Genomic DNA, 17,323 nt, shown 5'->3' with positions numbered 1-17,323 from the left:
TTCTGCCATGACACAGCCCCTGTGGAGTTTGCCGTCAGCTGCCGACACGTGGACTTGGCCTTGGAGCCCCCAGGACGGGCACAGCCGCCGGGGACCCGACCCCCCAGCTGGGTGTGTGAGCCCGGCACCGGCTGTGGGCAGGGCGGAGTTGGGCTTCTAGCTGGTGCGTTCGGGGGACGACTTCACTAATGCCAGACGCCAGAGAAACGAGGCTGAGAACAGGAAAAACTAAGAATGTGGCTCGAACGTGTCACCACGATGCTGGTCACGATAATTTACCTGAAGCCGATCGTCCGGGCCCGTCCTGACGGCATCACGACAGCCCCCTCTTACGCGCCAGGAGACTCGCTCTGGTCATTCCAGCAGCTTAGTCCACGTGGGGCCACGGCCATCCTGACTGTGGCCGTGTGGCTGCGTGTCCGGAAGGAAGGAAGGAAGGAAGCCGCAAAGAACTTTCTGGATTTTGATCCTTGTGGATGTTGTGGCCTCGGGGCTCCAGGACTGTGTTTTTCAGACTCTGCGGGCCGGAGTCGGGCCAGAGAGGGGCCTCCTCGAGAGCCGACCGGAAGTTCGGGAAAAGCCGCTCGTCGGGTGAGACCGATTGCGAGCGGCGGTGTCGGGCATCCGAGAAGCGGGCCTCGCGGGGGATTTGGGGAGTGGGACTGTGCGGGGCGTCTGCCTCTGGGGAGTGACGGCGGGTTTTCTCTGCGGGGCAGGAGGTCGTGCGGCGCCCTGCTTCGTAGCTCGTAGCGCCCACGGGCCCAGGAAAGCCTGCTTGCGGCGGTGGCCTCCTTTGGCCGAGGACTCCGGGAAGACAAGCTTGGCCTGACTTGTTTGGTGTAAGGGGAAAATAAGTGGTGCTTTGTCCACTGTGGTCCCAGCGTCTGTCCCCCTGGTACAGCTTCAGGGCCCAGAGGGTTTGTTACCATGTGGGGTTTGCCGAGGACTGCGGCCAGGGCCCCGCGGGAGCTGGGGGGCGCCTGCGCGGCGTCTGTTGGCCGTGGTCCCCACGGGGCGGTGATGGGCGAAGCCCGTGTTCCACGTTCAGGATCACCCTGGGCAGCCGTGCACCGCGGTCGTCTGCGTCACCGTCTGCTCTGCACCCCACGTCCGCAGGGGTGAAGCGTGTCTGTGGCGTCGTTTGTAGCTGACAAGGGGGTCGGTGGAGGAGCAGGACGCCACCCTGCCCCCACCGGGTTTGGGGGACCGGGAAGGTGCCGTTGGAGGACTGTCGTCTCCGGGCTGACTCTGCGCTCTCCTCCCAGTGGTGGTGCCGGGTGAGTTTCGCTCAGTCTGTCCCCGACATACAGGACATCTCAGCCCCCGTTTGGGAGCCCCACTCGGATGTTCTCCCACATAGAGGTGATGACCGGTTTGCAGACCGACCGCCTGCACCCCGGGAAGGTCACGCACCCCCTCTGAACGCGGCGTGTTTATCCGTCACGCGCTTTCCCGCCGACGTCACTCCTTCGTCCTGCTGGGCAAGGCGCCGTGTGCCGTCGGGCGGGATGCCACCGTTCCGGGACGGAAAGCGTCGGGAACCACCTTAAGCTCAAACCTCGCACACTGCGACCGCAGGAACCACAAAGGCCTCGTGTTTCCCACGTGAGCGTACAGGAGGAGTAAGAATGTGCTCGAACGTGTCACCACGATGCTGGTCACATCCCCCTAAGTGAACGTCCGTTCAGGTAAATCCCCATGGAATCAGGTTTGGCCCGAGCTACAGTCTCGATGAAAACTCCTTAAAACAAGCAAAATCGTGTCTGAAAAAGTCACCCTAATTTGCAGTATTTCATACTGAGCGCAGGGAACGTGACTTGAAGCCATCACTGTGCTCGTTTGCCGGGTGGCGACGTGCCGGGTTCAGTGGCGACGGTGAGGCCTGCGGTCACGGCCACCATACTGCTTCCTCCCTGCCACCGGCTCCCCCTCGCATGGCGGGTCACTGTGTGCGTGGGCTGTGCCGATGATTTGCTTGGCTGGGGAGGCAGTGCTGGGGTCAGTGAGGCTGACCGCCAGACTCTGCAGAGGCCGGACGTGTGTCTTGGAGCGACAGGCTGGCTGTCGTCCTGCAGGCTGGTGCATGACCTTTGGGCCCGGGATGAGGTCCTGGGACATGGCCGCAGCCTACGGGTGGCATCACTGTCTTTCCTCTGGAACCACACACTCCGTGGCTGCAGCCATGTCTGCCGGTCCCTTGGGACCATGGCCGCCCCACGCGGACGCCCCGGTGATTGCAGAGCCACTGCCTTGTGCCCGTAGGTTCACTGCTCTCTCCTCAGCCAAGACGGTGAGCTTCTCCGTGCCGCGGGCTGTGGCGAGCTGCGGCCACACGCGGTCCTTGAGATGGCCCCGGGCCCCGGGTGAAGGCGGGGGGGCCCTGGCCCTGCAGAAGAGCTCCCCTCTGCTCGACCCCGTTTTCCTTATCCAGGCACCCGCCGACGCACGCTTGGGCTTCCAGGTCTCCTCTTGCTTAGAATGCCGCTAAGCACAGGGCACAGCTCCTTCCTTGAGATCCTGCTTTCGGTCTGTCCGGTGAGTGCCCGGAGTGGGCCTGCCGGTCGGATGGCGAGTCCGTCCCGTTTCCGTGGCGGCCCCATCGGCTGCCTGCTGCACGCGGCTCCTGCGCGTCCTCACTGGTGCTGGCTAGTTTTTGGTTTCCACTCCTGCCGTCCTCCTGGGCGCGAGGCGCTGTGTCGCTAGGTCTTGTCTCGCGTTTCCCGAGGGGTCAGTGACATTGGGCATCTCTTCGTGGGCGTGTCTGTCATGTGTGCGTCGTCTTTGTGGAAATGTCTTCTCAAGCCTTTTGCCTGAGTTTCCGCTGGGTTCGTTATGCTCTGTGGCTGCGTCCGTGTCCTGAGTGGGACTGCGGGCTGCGGGGTTAGGTCATGGTGACTCGGCGTGGGTCACTGGGTGCCCAGAACGATGGGGAGGGGGTGGGAGACAGTGGGAAGCAGGGTCACCGCCGTGCAGCGACTGTGAGATGTTTCCGAAGATGCTCAGCACGGAGTCGGGGGTCCCGTGTGTACTTGGGGATAACTGGGTCTGTGAGGGAGCAAGGGTAACTTTGCAGCCTGGGTCCCCGGTGAGGGCCGGGCAGGACAGCGGGCACGGAGGGTGATGGTGACAGAGATGCTATTGTGCGGGCCGCCCGCAGATCACAGACACCAGGAGACGCCGGGGCCGCCCCCCAAGGGCTCCGCACCCCGACTGGCAAGGACTCGCCCCTGTCGGCTTGTGGACTGTTCGTGCCAAGGCTGCAAAGCAAAAGAGTGTTTCTGGCGGGGTTTCAGGGAAACGATTTTCTCCGAGAGTGCATTAGAGAACGTCTTACAGCAACTTCTGAAGCTTTTCAGAAAGGACGTAGGGTGGTCTGCAGCAAGGAAGGGCAAGCGTATGCAGGGCTGGCGCGAATTTGACGCGTGTCACGGACCCCAAACGCAGGTGCTCTGTCTCCTTCTCACCTGACGGTTACGTGGCAGACGTGCTGGTTCGGAGAAGTTCTTGGACGCGGGTATGAAGAGTGTCCAAAGGCGAACCAGGCGAAGACGGCGTCCGGCGTCGTGGTGTTCGCTCACGGAGACGTCCTGCGTGCCGCGTCTGCGTGCCCGAGAGCTCGCGGCCACACGGGTGCCCTTGTAACACGTGTGCTCGGTACTCACAGCGTCACTGCCCCCCACGGGGCCCCGTCCTGGCTGCATCAGGGCCGCGAGTCCCTGGGAAGAAGCTGCTGCCCGGGTCCCCGGCCCCTGGAAGGCTCCGTGGCTCCCCCAGCTCCCGCCCGCGTCCCGGGCCCAGTCGGTGAGGAGACCCGCTGTTTCCTAACCCAAACCCTAACCCTAACCCCGCCATGGCACTGAGGTGTTGGACGCCACTGGGCACCTGCCACGGGCTGCTGGCGTGCCGGCGTCCTTGCCGAATCCACGTGCTGCCGGCATGCCGGCGTCCTGCCGAAGCCTGGTGCCCGCGCTGCGTGGCTTTTTTATTTTACCTGCAAGGGGTTAAGGGAGTCCGGGCCGCACCTCTTGCCTGTGTGTGGTCCCAGAGGCTGCCCGAGGTCTGTCACCACGTCCCGAAACGACCGCCCGTTGCGCAGCCCTGTCGGAGCAGTGCGGACGCTCCGCGGACCCTGTAGTTAGAACGGCACTGAGGTCTGGCGATGCTCCATCTCGCTCGTTACAGAGGTCCACACCCGAAACACAAGCTGAGGACAGCTTCTTGTATAAAACATCAAATTGTAGGCCGGGCCCAAGACTTTGGCTTTCTGAACCAACGGGCGTCTGACTGAAGCACGACGGAGCTAGACAAGTGGGTCCTTCGGTGGTGGACGTGGCCCCACACGAGCCCCAGGGCAGTGCTCCGGCCCCAGCTCTGCTGAGGACACCGCAGACAGGGCTCGCGGCAGGTCCCATGCTGTGGCCTGTGTTCCATCATGACCGTGCGCACGTGGGGGCTTTGGTGGCCAGTGGAGGATGTGGCCGTCACACTCCCATTGGGAGGGTCGGGAAACCGGCCTCCCCGCATGCCTGGGCGGCTCTGACCTGTCTTTCCCTGGAGTTGCTAGTGCTGCACACGGTGTTTTGGGGCCACCGCGTCAGGATCCTCCTGAATCTGGGTTTCCTTAGCACGTGGCCCTGACCCACGGGCACGGCCTGGTGTGCAGGGCAGCTCAGAGGGCACGCTCCACCCAATGGTGCCGACAGCCCGCTCTGTTCCTCTGAGGATCATGACGCAGCTGATGCCCTCACCTGCGTGCCCGCCGGTGACCTTCCTCGGTGACCCGTCACCCACTGTTACCTTGGCTGAGTCACAAGTAACCCCAGCCTGAAAGCTCCGGTGATTCAGCATTGGGTCTGCAGCCCAAGGGCAGGTGGTCCCCCGGGCCCCGCCGGCACAGCCCCTCGCGGCTCCCTGTCACAGCCGTGGCAGCCTGGGGTCCTCGTGGCTCCGGCCACACGGCCTCCTCCCCCGGCAGCAGCTTCCACGGAGCAAGGAGGTATGCAGGGGAGACGGGCCCCCCATCCCCGGCCGACCGCTATTGCCGTCACGGTCCTCCGGCTGTGGGACTGCTGGCTCACGGGGTCACTTTGAGGGTTATGTTTTGTGTTTCACGGTTTACACAGTGACCAAACTGTCCTCGAAGCGGCTGTACCCTTTCACTCTCCCCGAGTACAGCGACACTGGCTCTTTGGCGTCCACTCTGGGGACAGCCATCCTGCCGGGCGGGTGCCCCACCGTGGCGCGGCCGTTTCTGATGACTGAGCCACGACCTGCAGGGAACTGACAACAGAAAGGTCCTAAAACGGCGGACGTTAGGATTTAATATATGTGAGTCACACCTGCTCTGAGACCGGTCATTGCTGACTGGCGGAATCACCCGGAAAGTACGGAGTTCTCTACGGCAAGAGGGGTTGCAGCATGGTCTCTGGGACACAGCCCCAGGACCCAAGGTGGGGAGGTTTCTCCAGAAGGACCCACCCTGGTGAGAGTGGGTGCACCCACGCCTCGTCCCAGTGGACAGCATCCGGGGCAGCCGCCCTGCCCTCCCCTGGGAACCCGACCCTGCTGTGTCCTCTCCGCGGTGGTGCTGGGGTTAACGTCGGGTCCGGCTCCGTGCGGCGGTTTCTCAGCTGGGAGTGATTCTGTTGTGACCTCCCCCAGGAGCTTGGACCATCTGGAGGCCTTTCTGGCCGTCTCCCCTGGGGGGCTGCTGTTGGCACCGTGGGGGCAGAGGGTGGGGGGCACAGGGCTAGCAGCCCCCATACCACAGAGTCCAGGCCGGCAGACTCGCTCTGCAGGCGTCCCCTGCCCCGGGTGCCCCCCTCCCGCGGGTGTGTGGACACGGCCTGACTCGGAACGCCCAGGCTCAGTGTAAACGCCAGTAACATGTCCCATCTGCGCGGTCAGCTCAGCCAACAGGCCTCCACAGGGCCCCGAGTCAGAGTCTGGACTCTTTCTCCCTTGGTCACTGTGTTACGGAGGCTCTGGGAGCATCTGGAAGGGCTTTGTGTCCTGTCTGGGAAGCTTTTATCTTATTTTGTTTTATTTCTTCTTTTTACGAAGCGGGTTCCTTTAGCTGCTACTTTGCCAGAGCAGCGTCACGTCTGAAAGGGCATCGTCTCCCTCAAGTCGCGCGTGTTGGTCAGAACAGACTGTGTGTGTTTGCTCTCCGGGCGCGTGGCTGCCCTGGGAGTCGCAGGAGCTGCCTTCCTGTCGCGTCGGCCCGGTGTCCCCATGGGAAGCCCAGTCCGCTGAGGACAGTGTGCTGCCCAGGCTGGGGTCGCGGGCTCATCGCCTGCCCGGCCCTCCCCACATCTGAGTTTCCAACCCGGAGAGAAGACAGAACCAATGTTGAATGTGACCCCTGGGCCTCTGGAGTGGGATCTTATCAAGACCTTGAAACCAGCTTCTCCAAGGGCTTCGTTCTGCCCTGTGTATGGTCCCGTCCATGGCCGGCATCTCTGGACTTTGACCTCTGCTCCTGGTCCCTGCTGGCAGAGCCCTGCTGGCTCACCAGGCCCTTCGCTTTGTTCAGCAGGACTGGGGTCCGCGTGGGTACCAGACCCCCCGGGTTTTACCCTGGACCCGCCCCTGGTAAAGCCGCTTTGTCTTGCTGGTGTTTCTCTTCCTTCATCTGGCAGATTGGGGTATGGGGTCGCCAGCCCCTGGGAACCATGGGTCGCTCAATACGATGGCTTCACCTGGTGCCCAGTGTTTCCTTTAAAAAGGTCGAGGTATAAGGAGTGTTTTCAAACGGACTGGTAACTTGCTCCCTGTTTCCTGTTAAACTGCTACCCTGGAGCGCCTGGGGGGCTCCGTTGGGGAGGTGACGGCCTTCAGCTCAGGTCATGATCTCGGGGTCCTGGGAGCGAGTCCCGCATCAGGCTCCCTGCTCGGCGGGGGGTCTGCTTCCCTCTGCCTCCTCCTGCTCACGTGCTTGCGCGCTTTCTCGCTCTGATACATAAATAAATTCTTAAAAAAGTTAAAAAAGGAAGCACAGACATGACATGTGTGGCAGATGCGTTGCTTTTCCTGTGGCTGCTTCTGGCTTTGCAAATCTTGGCTGAAGCAGTGGGGTTTTTCTCGTGCTGCTGTCAAGCTGGAGGCCGGGCTCCGAGGTCAGGGGCAGTGACCTGAAGGCCGTCAGGGGCTGGCATGGTGTTCAGGGAGTGACCCGCTCTGACCGTCCCAGAGTGCTGTGCCCTGGACTCGGCGGCACTGCCCGAGGGGCCGGGCCTTGGCGGTGGTTTGGAGCAGGTGTGATTAAAAACTCCCTGTTGTTACAAAGCCTGGAGATGGGGTGTCGAGGGGTGTGAAGGCCGCAGACCGTCCCAGACTGTCCCTGAGTGGCTGGTTTCACTCTCTCCTCCCCCCCAGCCCCAGCTGTTGTCCCTGTGACCTTCACACCCGCTTCTGCTCAGAGAGCAGAGTCTGTGGCATGATTTGACTTAGATCATAAAATTCAAAACATCAGAAACAAAAAGGGTTTACAAATGCTCCCGGTGTCCCAAGATTTGCGTGCTAGGAGGAAGCTGGGGTGTGCGTTCACCCAGGACGGAACGTGACTTCTCACCCAGAGCTGTGTTCCGGAGGCTGAGCTGGCGGGATGCCATGTGTACGTCCATGTGAGGGTTCCCGCTGCACCTGACCAGAGTGGAGGGCACGGTCGTCACGGGAGAGTGACCGGGGCACGGGGCCCTCGTCCCCGGCAGGAGCCATGTGCAAGTGCAGATGGAGAAATCCCGCCAAGAAAACCGTTGCAGACCTGGGAGCCACGTCTGCAGACCTGGGCGCGAGCCTGGCTTCCCAGCTCACGGCCCGCTTCTGGGCCGCGCAGGGTGTTGGCGCAGACCACTCCCGTCGGCTCCTGTTTCTGCGGAACTGGAGTGTAAAACCCTGTCCTTTGTGACGGTCATTTCTGATTCTTCGTGAGGTGCTGTGCCTGTTAACACAAACCTGGGAATATTTGAGAACAGCAGCCGTTACCTGAGCCGTAGGGAGATTTTACTTTACCTTCTTGGGCGCTTCACCAGGACCGGTTACTGTCTTGGCCCATTACCATGACGGTGACGCTGCACGGGTGTCAGACCCCAGGGAGAGCCTGTCCGAGGGCGGCTGTGCCGGAGCCTTGGGTCGCCATGCGTTGCTGGGTTCCCCCGCTGGGAGGGCAGAAGGGAGCCGGGGCCTGACTCTCCCGCCCCCTGCAGACCCCAGACGGGTTGCCTGGAGCAGCCGTCGGCTTGGCCATTGGCTGATCACGCGCTGCAGGGACGGGCACCGAACGCGTCCCCTGAAGACGGGCCTGGAAGCCTCAGTCCCCGGCCGGTGATTGCCGTCTCTGTGATCGGGGGCCGCCCGTGCTCCCCCGATGCCTGAGTCCCCCTGGTGGCGGTGGGCAGGCCGGGGCAGGCGTGGCTGGGCTGGGAAGGGTGCGCTGGCCTGTCGCAAGGCTGGCGGGAGTGGCTGACGCCTTTTCCCAGGAACATTGCCCTTAGGGCGTCTTCAGCCCCTGCTGCCGACCGACCCTGGAAGCGCAGCCCTTGTCATAGCTTCCTGCGGCCGGCCGACCTGCTTCCTCAGGGCCTCAGACACCGTCGGGGGGTCAACAATCCCCGCGGCACCATAGGGCCTCGGGGCTCTGCACGGTTCCGTGTTGGACTCCGAAGTGGCCACCGTGTGGGAGCACAGGGGTCCCTGCCGGTGTCCGCGGGACCTGGCCTCGTGCAGCGGGGCCTTTGACCGGAGACGGCCGGGCGGTATGGGCCGCTGCCCGTGGCTCTGTGCTGTGGTCTGGCCACAGTGATGGTGTCGCGGAGACCAGAGGAGGCGCGGCGGCCTGAGCACGCACCCCTGCTTGGTGCGGGGACCAGTCACCCTCTTCCCTCCGCACCCCAGCCTTCGACAGCCAGCTCCGCCCTGTCCCTCCGCTGCCCCCTCCCCCTGCGGCGTGCAGCACCTCGTCCCCCCTCGGCCGAGGGTCTTACTGTGATGGTGCATGGAGCCCTCACGTCTGTCCTGCCGCTGGGGCCCTGGGGCAGGCTGGACGGCTGTGCTCCTGGGTCATCAGACAGTCAGGCTGCCGCAGCCTGAGCCCGGGGAGGAGCGGCTCCTGACCCCGCGGTCACCTGGTGCCCGGGGCCGGCCGGCGATAGTGCTCGCCTCGCACAGGGGCCCGGACACGACTCACTGTCCCTCCTTCCCGCCTGTGGCTCCGCTTCCGGAAGCTTCTCTCACAGACCCCCTGCTGCAGGCTGGCTCCGCCTGACGGGGACAGAGCCCTGGGGGCTGCCCTCTGGCCCCTCCTGTTGGCCCGGCTCACCCAGCTTGGCCCGCGGCTGGCCTCCAGCCACTGCCCACTGGCGTGTGTGATGCGTGGATGAGGAGACAGCCCGCAGCAGGAAGGAGAAAGTGCCGCCGTTGCCTGGGGGCCGCTGTGTTGCCCTGCAGAGGACAAGGCTGGTCGCGATGAGTCACCAGCTCGTACCGGGCGGGGAAGGGCCATTGCTGCTGGGCCGCGGGTCGGAAGCAAGGGCATGTGCTGGGCAGTGGTCAGCCACCAGGGCCCTGAGCCGTGGTTCAGCCAGGCCTGACCTCGAGCCCCTCCGTGGGCTTGTGGAGGACCGCGTGTGGCGGGCGAGCTGCCCCCTTCCGGCGGGGGCCTTGTGGGCGCCCCCAGCAGCCTCCGCCCCGGGGGACAGGGCAGCAGCACAGGTGTCCACTGCGGGGAGGGGTGCTGAGCAGCCCACAGATGTGCCGCATGTGGCTCCTGGAAACCGTAAACACGCGTGAAGTGAATTTCAGAAAACGTTCGTTTCACCCAGTTCTGTCGACGGTGACACGATGTCAGGCGAGGGTCGTCGCGGGCGTTGTGGGCTCTTGGGCTCATACTGAGGTTTCAGACCCGCGTCTGCCTCGGATTCGGGGCCTCTCTCGGGGAGTGGCCGCGTCTCGGGGTCAGGAGCCTCGTGCTGTGAGAGGACACCGGTGCCGGCCACCGCTGCGCACACCACGGACTGAGCAGGTTTCTTGACCTTCCCCGATCTCTGGGCTTGGGTTGCTCCGCTACAGTTTTCTCCCCAAAACGAAATCTCTACTTTGGGTTCCTGAGACTCCCGCAGACCCCGGCGGCCCGCGCGCAGACCGTGGGTGCCGACCGGGCCTGGACTCCCGCACCCAGTGCTGCACGTGCCTCAGTGAGGAAACGCGTCCGCCCTGCGGGAGGCGAGTGACTTAGGGTTAAGAGCGTCCGTGGATGCCGGCGTGTTCTTGTTTGTGAATTGGGTACGTTTGCTGCGTTCTCTGGTAATCCAGCTCTGCGAGGAGGGAGCCCACCGTGGCTCAAGTCCAGAAATCACGTGGTTCCCACGCTGGCCTCCTGGGTGGCGGTTCTTCCCGCGCTCTGAGGAGAACTGGGGGTTTGACACTTACACTGTCCCTGTGGGGTCTTGCCCTCGCCCTGCCCGTGTCCTCACCACCGCGAGCCGTCGGAAGCCAGCGAGGCAGGGCAGGCCGAACGCCATCCGTGCTTAGAGGTTTTATCTGGATTCTGGACCCAGTACATTTCGGCTTAGGTCGGCTGCCGCTTGCCAGTGTCCAGGCGGCCGTGTTTTCAGACCATGTGGAGCTCCTGGAGCTCTTGGGATCCAGATGATTCACGTTTAGAGACGTGTTCCTAGCAGGGAGGTGCCCCACATTCGCCGGGGACGGAAAACTGGGTGTTCCAACGGATTCTGGCTGAGGTGCCGGGCTCGGGTCTGCCGGGAACAGAGGGAGCCACGGGCTGGGGATGGAGGGCAGGCGCCAGCCACAAACTGTCTCCGTGGGGGCGCCCGGGCCCTCGCTGAGAATGAGCCAGAACAGGGCCTATTTCTAGAAACACCTAAGCTCCGTGTTAGCGTCTTACCCATCAGACGGAACGGAGCCTGTGAAAGCTATACACGGACGTGGGAACCGGGACCTGCCGCGCCCCCGGCCCCCAGTAACGTGAGCAGTGCTTGTCGGCAGGTCCCAAAGGGACCACACTCAGGCTGCAGGCTTCTGTTCTGGCCCCGCTGTGTGTTCTGCTAACCGGTTTGGCTTGTTTTACTGGAAATTTGAAACGCCCATTAGGTGATCAACAGGCTACAGTCGATCTGATCTTCTGCATGTTCCCGATGGTCCCCGTGTCCCGTGGGCCCTCTGACCGTGGCACTAGGCTGCCTGATGGAGAGCCAGCCATGCTGGGGAGGGTCTGAGCGCCGCCGCGGGTCCAGCTGGCCACATGCTGATGAATTCTGAACTCACAGGCCTCCTGCCATCCCCAGGTGGCCTAGGGGGTCTGCACAGATGCACGGGGAGCTCCTCTCCCTTCTGGGCAGGGCAGCCCCCATGGTCAGTGACCCCGTGTGTCCTGGGCTGGGGCGTGGCCTGCGTCCGCGTGTGAGCCGACGGTGCCCGTCTCACGCAGATGCCCCGTGCCATGGAGTCTCGGCGGTCAGGTGTGCTCCTTCGGAAGCACCTTGAGCTCAGGTTTGTCCTTTAGGAAATGCGTCTTGTTGAAAATGTTGGGTATTATAGAGGGCACGGATTGCATGGAGCTCTGGGTGTGGTGAAAAAATAATGATACTGTTATGCCAAAAATAAATTTAAAAAAAATTTTTATAAAAAAATGGAACCTTGAACACATTATGCAGTTTCCCCAGACCAGAGCGAATCTGGTAGAATCCACGTCAGTGCCGGGAGAGGGAGGCGGCGGCTCCGGCAGGTGTGGGGACGTGGATCCTGCGTAGGGGTGAGCACGCCCGTGACCCTGCAGATTTGGGGGCAGAACTAACTAGCGGCGTTAGTGGGAAATATTTCACGTGGCCTAAAACCTGCTTGTGCCCGCAGCCCTCAAAAGCCACGTTAACGGTGCCTGCGGGAGTCTGGGGAGACAGTGATGGGCTTCCCAGGAGCAGACGGGCGGCCCTGCCCTCCCTGTCCCGTGCAAAGAAGGGGGAGCAGCACGCTGGCCCTGGGGGGCTGGTCACGGCGCGGCCTCCGACGCCGGCGGGGTGACGCCAGGCCTTCCCTGCGGTCGCCCTCCCCGCCCTGTGGTCCGGGACGGTGGCGGTCTGGGGCAGCGGTGAGGGGCCACCAGCAGCGTCAGGAAGGTGACGGCTTGTGTCCTTGCTTCTTTCCCCGTGTCTTTGGCACGGCAGCGGGATACGGCCACTGTCGTAATGCTTCTGTTTTCTCCCTTTCTGGAACATTCTGGTCCTGCTTGTGTGGGCCACCTGGCGAGTGTGAGCCAGGCAGAGCCTGAATGTGCGGGTTGGAACCCCGGGACCCTGCGTGAACCCCACTGTGGAGTACCCGGCCCCCCACAACGGAGGGATAATTTTCAGAACTTTGTAAAACCGTGATTCCCGCCCACATATACACAAGAGGCTGCACCTTGCTTGTTGCGAGGGAACCAGATCTTATAACCGGCTCAAAGGCGAAGTTAGGAGGGCGCCTGTCTCCAAGGAGGAGAGGCAGCTGGAGGGCAGCACCACGGCCTCGGAGCGGGTGTTCGCCCGGGAGACACGTCGGGAGCGCGGGTGGGGGACGTCCCTGTGCAGAGCAGTTGGGCGCCCGGAGACGCTGCGGGAGCGGCACGGCCTCGGCACTCCCCACGCCCACAGGGGTGCTGGGTTCCCCCCTTCCACTGCCTGACACAGACCTGCCCGGGGGGACACCGTGGGAGGAGCCCCAGCCCTGAACCCGCCTGGTTGGCAGAGCCTGGCGGCCTCTGTGCCCGGGGTCCTGCCCCTGCAGCCAGGTCCCTACACGAGACTTCTCTGCCTCCCCCACTGTCCAAAATCTGGAGGAGGAGGAGAAAGTGAGCACTTTCAGATGCTTATTAAAATCTGTGTTTCTCGGGACGCCTGGGTGGCTCAGTTGGTTGGACGGCTGCCTTCGGCTCAGGTCATGATCCCGGAGTCCCGGGATCGAGTCCCGCATCGGGCTCCCAGCTCCACAGGGAGTCTGCTTCTCCCTCTGACCTTCTCCTCACTCACTCTCTCTCTCAGTGCCTCTCTCTCTCAAATAAATAAAATCTTTAAAAAAAAAATCTGTATTTCTCATTAATTTCTGGAAAAAATTCACTTGGTGCAAATATGGCAAAAACATTAACCCTCCTCAAATCCGGTGGTTTCTTTCTCTGTTCTGTAGTTCTCTCTGTGTGTCAGTTCCTCATGTGGGGGCACCCCCCCCCCACCAGCAGGGACAGCGGAGCAGTGAGGGCACAGGGTCAGCCCTGCCTGGACCCTGTGGCTTGGCTCCATGCCGACAAGGACCAGCCTCAGCCTTGGCCACCGATGCTGGGGCCCCACTTCCAACATAGGCCGTCCCGAGAGCCAGGCGGGCCCCGGAACCCCAGGGGGCCCTGGTCAGCTTCGGGCTAAGGTCCTGCGCTCCCGCCACCGACACCGTGGGTCCCCCGCCCGCTCCCGGCAAACGCCCTCCCATTCTCCCACAGGTTCATCCCGAGGCTGTGCGTCTGCATAAAGGAGGACTCCCTGGTGCCTCGTCCGTCCCCTCGTCCGTCCCCTTGTCCTTCCCACGGCGCAGCCCCTGGAAGGAGGGGACGGAGGCAGGATCGTGCACGGAGCTGCAGGAGAATCCTGGGTGCCCCCGGCTCCGCCTGACCTCAGAGCCACAGCTCCGTTCCTGGTCCTTTACTCTTCGTGGTGGGTGAGGCTGCACGGTCATGGTCTTGTCCCTCAGTTCCAAGAAGCCGGTGAACTCTGAACCCTGTTTGCTGCCCGTGTTGGCGTCTTCCTGTTGGGGTCCAGGCCCCCAGTGGCGGAGGCTTTGGTTTGGGGTTGCTCCCCGACGAGTGGCAGGTCCTCCTGACGTCCGTGAAGAGTAGCCCAGACGTCCAGGAGAGCAGGGGCAGCATCTAAGGGACTCGAGCCTGTGCCCCGGATCTCGTGGAACCGCAAGGGACGCTGGCGGTCACAGAGAAGGACGTGGTCCATGGTCAGCCCGTCCCCAAGGCCGTCGGCCGCCAAGCCCCAGCGCCATACTCCAGAGGGATGGGCCGCCAAGCCCACGGACACAGGATTGGGCTTCTCGGGCAGTGACGAGTGGATCCTTGTCGAAACTACCGAGCAGAGAAGAATCAAGGCAGAGAGCCCCGCAGGGTGTTCCGAGGGCCGCGTCCGTGTGTCACGCGGCTCCTGGCAGTGACCCTTTCTCAGAGTGGCTGCCGTCTCAGGGGCTGGGGGTGGCTGCCGCGGCGTCCCTGGGCTGGCGGAGGCTGGGGTCGCACACACGCTTCTCCTCTTCCCGGCCCTCAGCACTCATCTGCGCCTGCCCATGTCCTCTGGCCTCGTGAGGACCCTTCCAGGAGGCTCGGTCCTGCTTCCGCACAGACCCCCGGGGCCGCCGCCTACACGGCTCTTGGCGGGCCCGCTCCCTGCCCTGGCCCTTGGCGCCCTTCCTGGTTGCTCCCCTGCGGTCGTGTGAGAGTCACCGAAGGGAGTCTGATGGGCACGCCTGGCACTTCCCCCTCACCCCCAGAGCTTCTGCCGACGGGTCACCTTGCGGCGGGCCGGTGAGCAGGTGCTGATGCGGGTCGGGGGCTCACCCGCCGCCGTGACTCACCACCTCACCACCTCACCCTGACCGAGCCTCGTGAGCTCTGGCTGCAGCGACGTCCTGAGGTGAGGTGGTCCAGCTTAGCGTCTGAAGCCCTTGCCCCGGGAGCCGCGGCCGAGGTGCCCCGGCCGAGCCGTTGCCGGGTCCCTGCCTGAGCCTGCTGTCGGCAGAGGCACGCCGAGGACTCGCGGAGCCCGCCGCACGCACCTCCTCCTGTCGCTGGGACGACCAGTCGTCTGCCGCAGACAGTGCGGAGCGACTGTGCACGTCGGCACGGGGTTCTGCCCGGTCACGGCCCCTGCTGGATCCTTCACTTCCGAAAGGGTTACACGAGAACTTTCCATCTCAGTTCCCAGAGTCCCTGCGGAGACTGGGCAGGGGACGTGGTTCAGACCCAGGAATGGCCTCTCCCTCCGAGAAAACGAAGAAGGGCGAGCTGGAGCCCAGGACGGATGGCGGGCGTGCTCGGGAGCTGGGTGACCGCCACGCGTCGCTGCAGTGAGAAGAGATGTGGCGCGCGAACCACACGGCGACTCACGGAGCGGGAGTAGCTGTCACATCGCTGGTGAGGGGGGACTCGCCTACCACAGGGCGTTCGCACGTGTGCGACGCATCCACGCCGGTGGAACACGTTCGCGGCGCTGTGCGCCCACCGCACCCCCAGTCAGAGCATCTGCCTCCCCCAGACAACACCATTAGTGACCCCTCGCCCAGCCGCTGACGGGCATGGTCCCTGCGGATTTGCCTGTCCTGGGCATTGCACGTGACTGGAACCCACAACACGGGCCCTCCTGTCTCCACCTCTGCCCCTTCCGTATGTTTTCCCGGTTCCCCGTACCGTAGCGTGTCCTTGTGCCGAGTGGTGACTCCGTGACGCCGGTAGACCGGCCCCGTCGGTCGGCCGATGGATGTGCCGGCTGTTGCGAGCACAGCCGCTGTGAGCACGCGTGTGCCTGCAGGGCCTGGACGGCGGCTTCCACTGCTCTGGGCGCAACCGAGCACTGGGACCGCTGGGTTGTGTGGGGACCACACGCTCACGTTTCCGGGAAGCCGCAGCGGCCTCTCACGGCGGCTGCACCACCTCACGTTCCCGCCCGTGACGGAGAGGCCCGGCTCCCAACACGCCCGTCCTCGCCGCCCGGGGCGTGTGAGCGTGTCTCCTGTGGCTCCCGTGCGTGTCTCCCAGCAGCCGCCGGTGGTGAACGCGACGTGGCCGCTGCCCGACCGTATGCGTGAATGGTCGTTCTGTGCCTCTGTGCGGACGGGACCATCAGCCACGCAACAGTCGGCGGCGCCGTCGGGACCGACGGGAGGAGGCAGGGCTGCCGCGTGAACGTGCGCTTGCTGTCCACAGAGTCTTTTCTGCTCCTGTTCCGGGTTAGACTCCATTTACACGGTGACTCGGGAGTGGGACACGGTCCCTCACCGTGAGCCGGACCGTCCGCCTGGATCTTTTCAGACTGGACAGAAATGTGCTGCGTGAGTTAGTCAACGCCCGTATTTGCAGGTTCCTTTGCCCTGGGACGGAGGCGGAGGGGCATTCCCAGCTCCGACCGCCCTCCGAGCCGCGTGGCCTGCGGGGAATCGTGCCGTCACTCCAGGAACGGCCTCGTCCGCACTCGGATTCGCAGGTCGGTTCGTCGGGTCTGGAGACCGGAGCCCTCAGTGCCCATGGCGTCTGCTCGGTGCTGATCTCGCTCGCTACCCGAACCGCCTCCTTATGTGTGGTTACTCCGGGCAATGGTGCCGGCTGGCCCGCCGAGCGCTCTGCCCGGCCTCCCTGTCAGCCGCCGTCTTGGTGAAGTGTCTCCTCGTTTCTGTATGTGACAGTTTCACTCTCGCGATGGTAACGACTCCTTCCTCCTCTGTGTGAGTCCGCCGGGTTGGGAACGCGCCCGCCACGGTGCCTCCCCTCGTGAGCCGCGAGAGGGCGTGTGGAGCGGCGCCGGCGTGGCCCTGGGTTTGCGGCTTGGGGGCCAGAGGATGCTTGGGCGCGTCCCCGTGGGACAGGTGTCCACTTTGGTCTGGACGTGGTGCCAGCCGTGGGGGTGTGCGGGAGCCGTCCTCCGGGGCCTCTGGGAGCTGGCGAGGAGCCGTCGGGGGCGGCTTCAGCCCTGCGTGGGGATGCACACCCCCGGCCATCGCCGGCGCTCCAAGGTGTGCATCGTGGAGGCCGTGTTGGGTGTCTTCGCTGGTCCAGTCCGAGATGAATCCCTAAAGACCGAGGCTGGTGTCGCTGTTTTCCCGGCCTCGGGGGTTTCGTGAGGACCCATGTGGTCACGCTCCGGCTCAGAGCGGCGTAATGCCGTTCCGTGGGCGCCACTGCTGGACGCAGACCGCGGGGCTGGTGTTTGGCTCAGGACTGGCGAGGTCGTGAAGTCATATATCGGGGCTAGTAAGTGTGTTTTCGCTGCTTCTTGGACAGAGAAGCAGAATCCCACTGACAGGGTTGGACGCAGGAGTGCTGAGCGACACGTCCGCAGCCACAGAGTCAGTCCGCTGCAGGATGCACGCGTGGTGGGCGCTTGGGGGAGCCTTGTGGGTCGGGCCTCCCCACGTCTTGCACATTTGGTTTTAGTCTCCTCTCAGAGCTGGACGCGGACGCAGAGAACACCACGCAAACCGCGGTCCTGATCTGAACCCGGAGACTCTGCCGGCTCATCAGGGGCACGTGGGATGCCCCGTAAGGTCCTGACCTCGGGACGTGTCCTTCCCTGGG

General features: G+C 63.8%; 1 protein-coding gene across 11 annotated transcripts in view; it reads left to right on the top strand.

Annotated features, from left to right (window-relative positions):
* The window catches only part of ATP11A (ATPase phospholipid transporting 11A), an 84,638-nt gene that overhangs the window by 4,292 nt on the left and 63,023 nt on the right, over positions 1 to 17,323 (top strand). For 10 of the 11 annotated variants that reach the window (XM_032314941.1, XM_032314940.1, XM_032314949.1 and 7 more), the window contains exons 1-2: positions 15,098 to 15,287; positions 16,221 to 16,450. The exons of the other annotated variant lie outside the window; for it this stretch is intronic. In XM_032314941.1, the coding sequence (XP_032170832.1) occupies positions 15,113 to 15,287; positions 16,221 to 16,450 (405 nt within the window). In that variant the 5' untranslated portion in view covers positions 15,098 to 15,112. Of the gene's footprint in view, positions 1 to 15,097; positions 15,288 to 16,220; positions 16,451 to 17,323 lie in introns of those variants that run through there. 11 annotated transcript variants of the gene reach the window in all.

This window comes from Mustela erminea, chromosome 15, assembly GCF_009829155.1.
Source record: "Mustela erminea isolate mMusErm1 chromosome 15, mMusErm1.Pri, whole genome shotgun sequence".
In the NCBI taxonomy this organism is placed as follows: Eukaryota; Metazoa; Chordata; class Mammalia; order Carnivora; family Mustelidae; genus Mustela; species Mustela erminea.
Note: the sequence above shows the minus strand (reverse complement) of the source record. Positions and strands in the feature narration are given on the sequence as shown.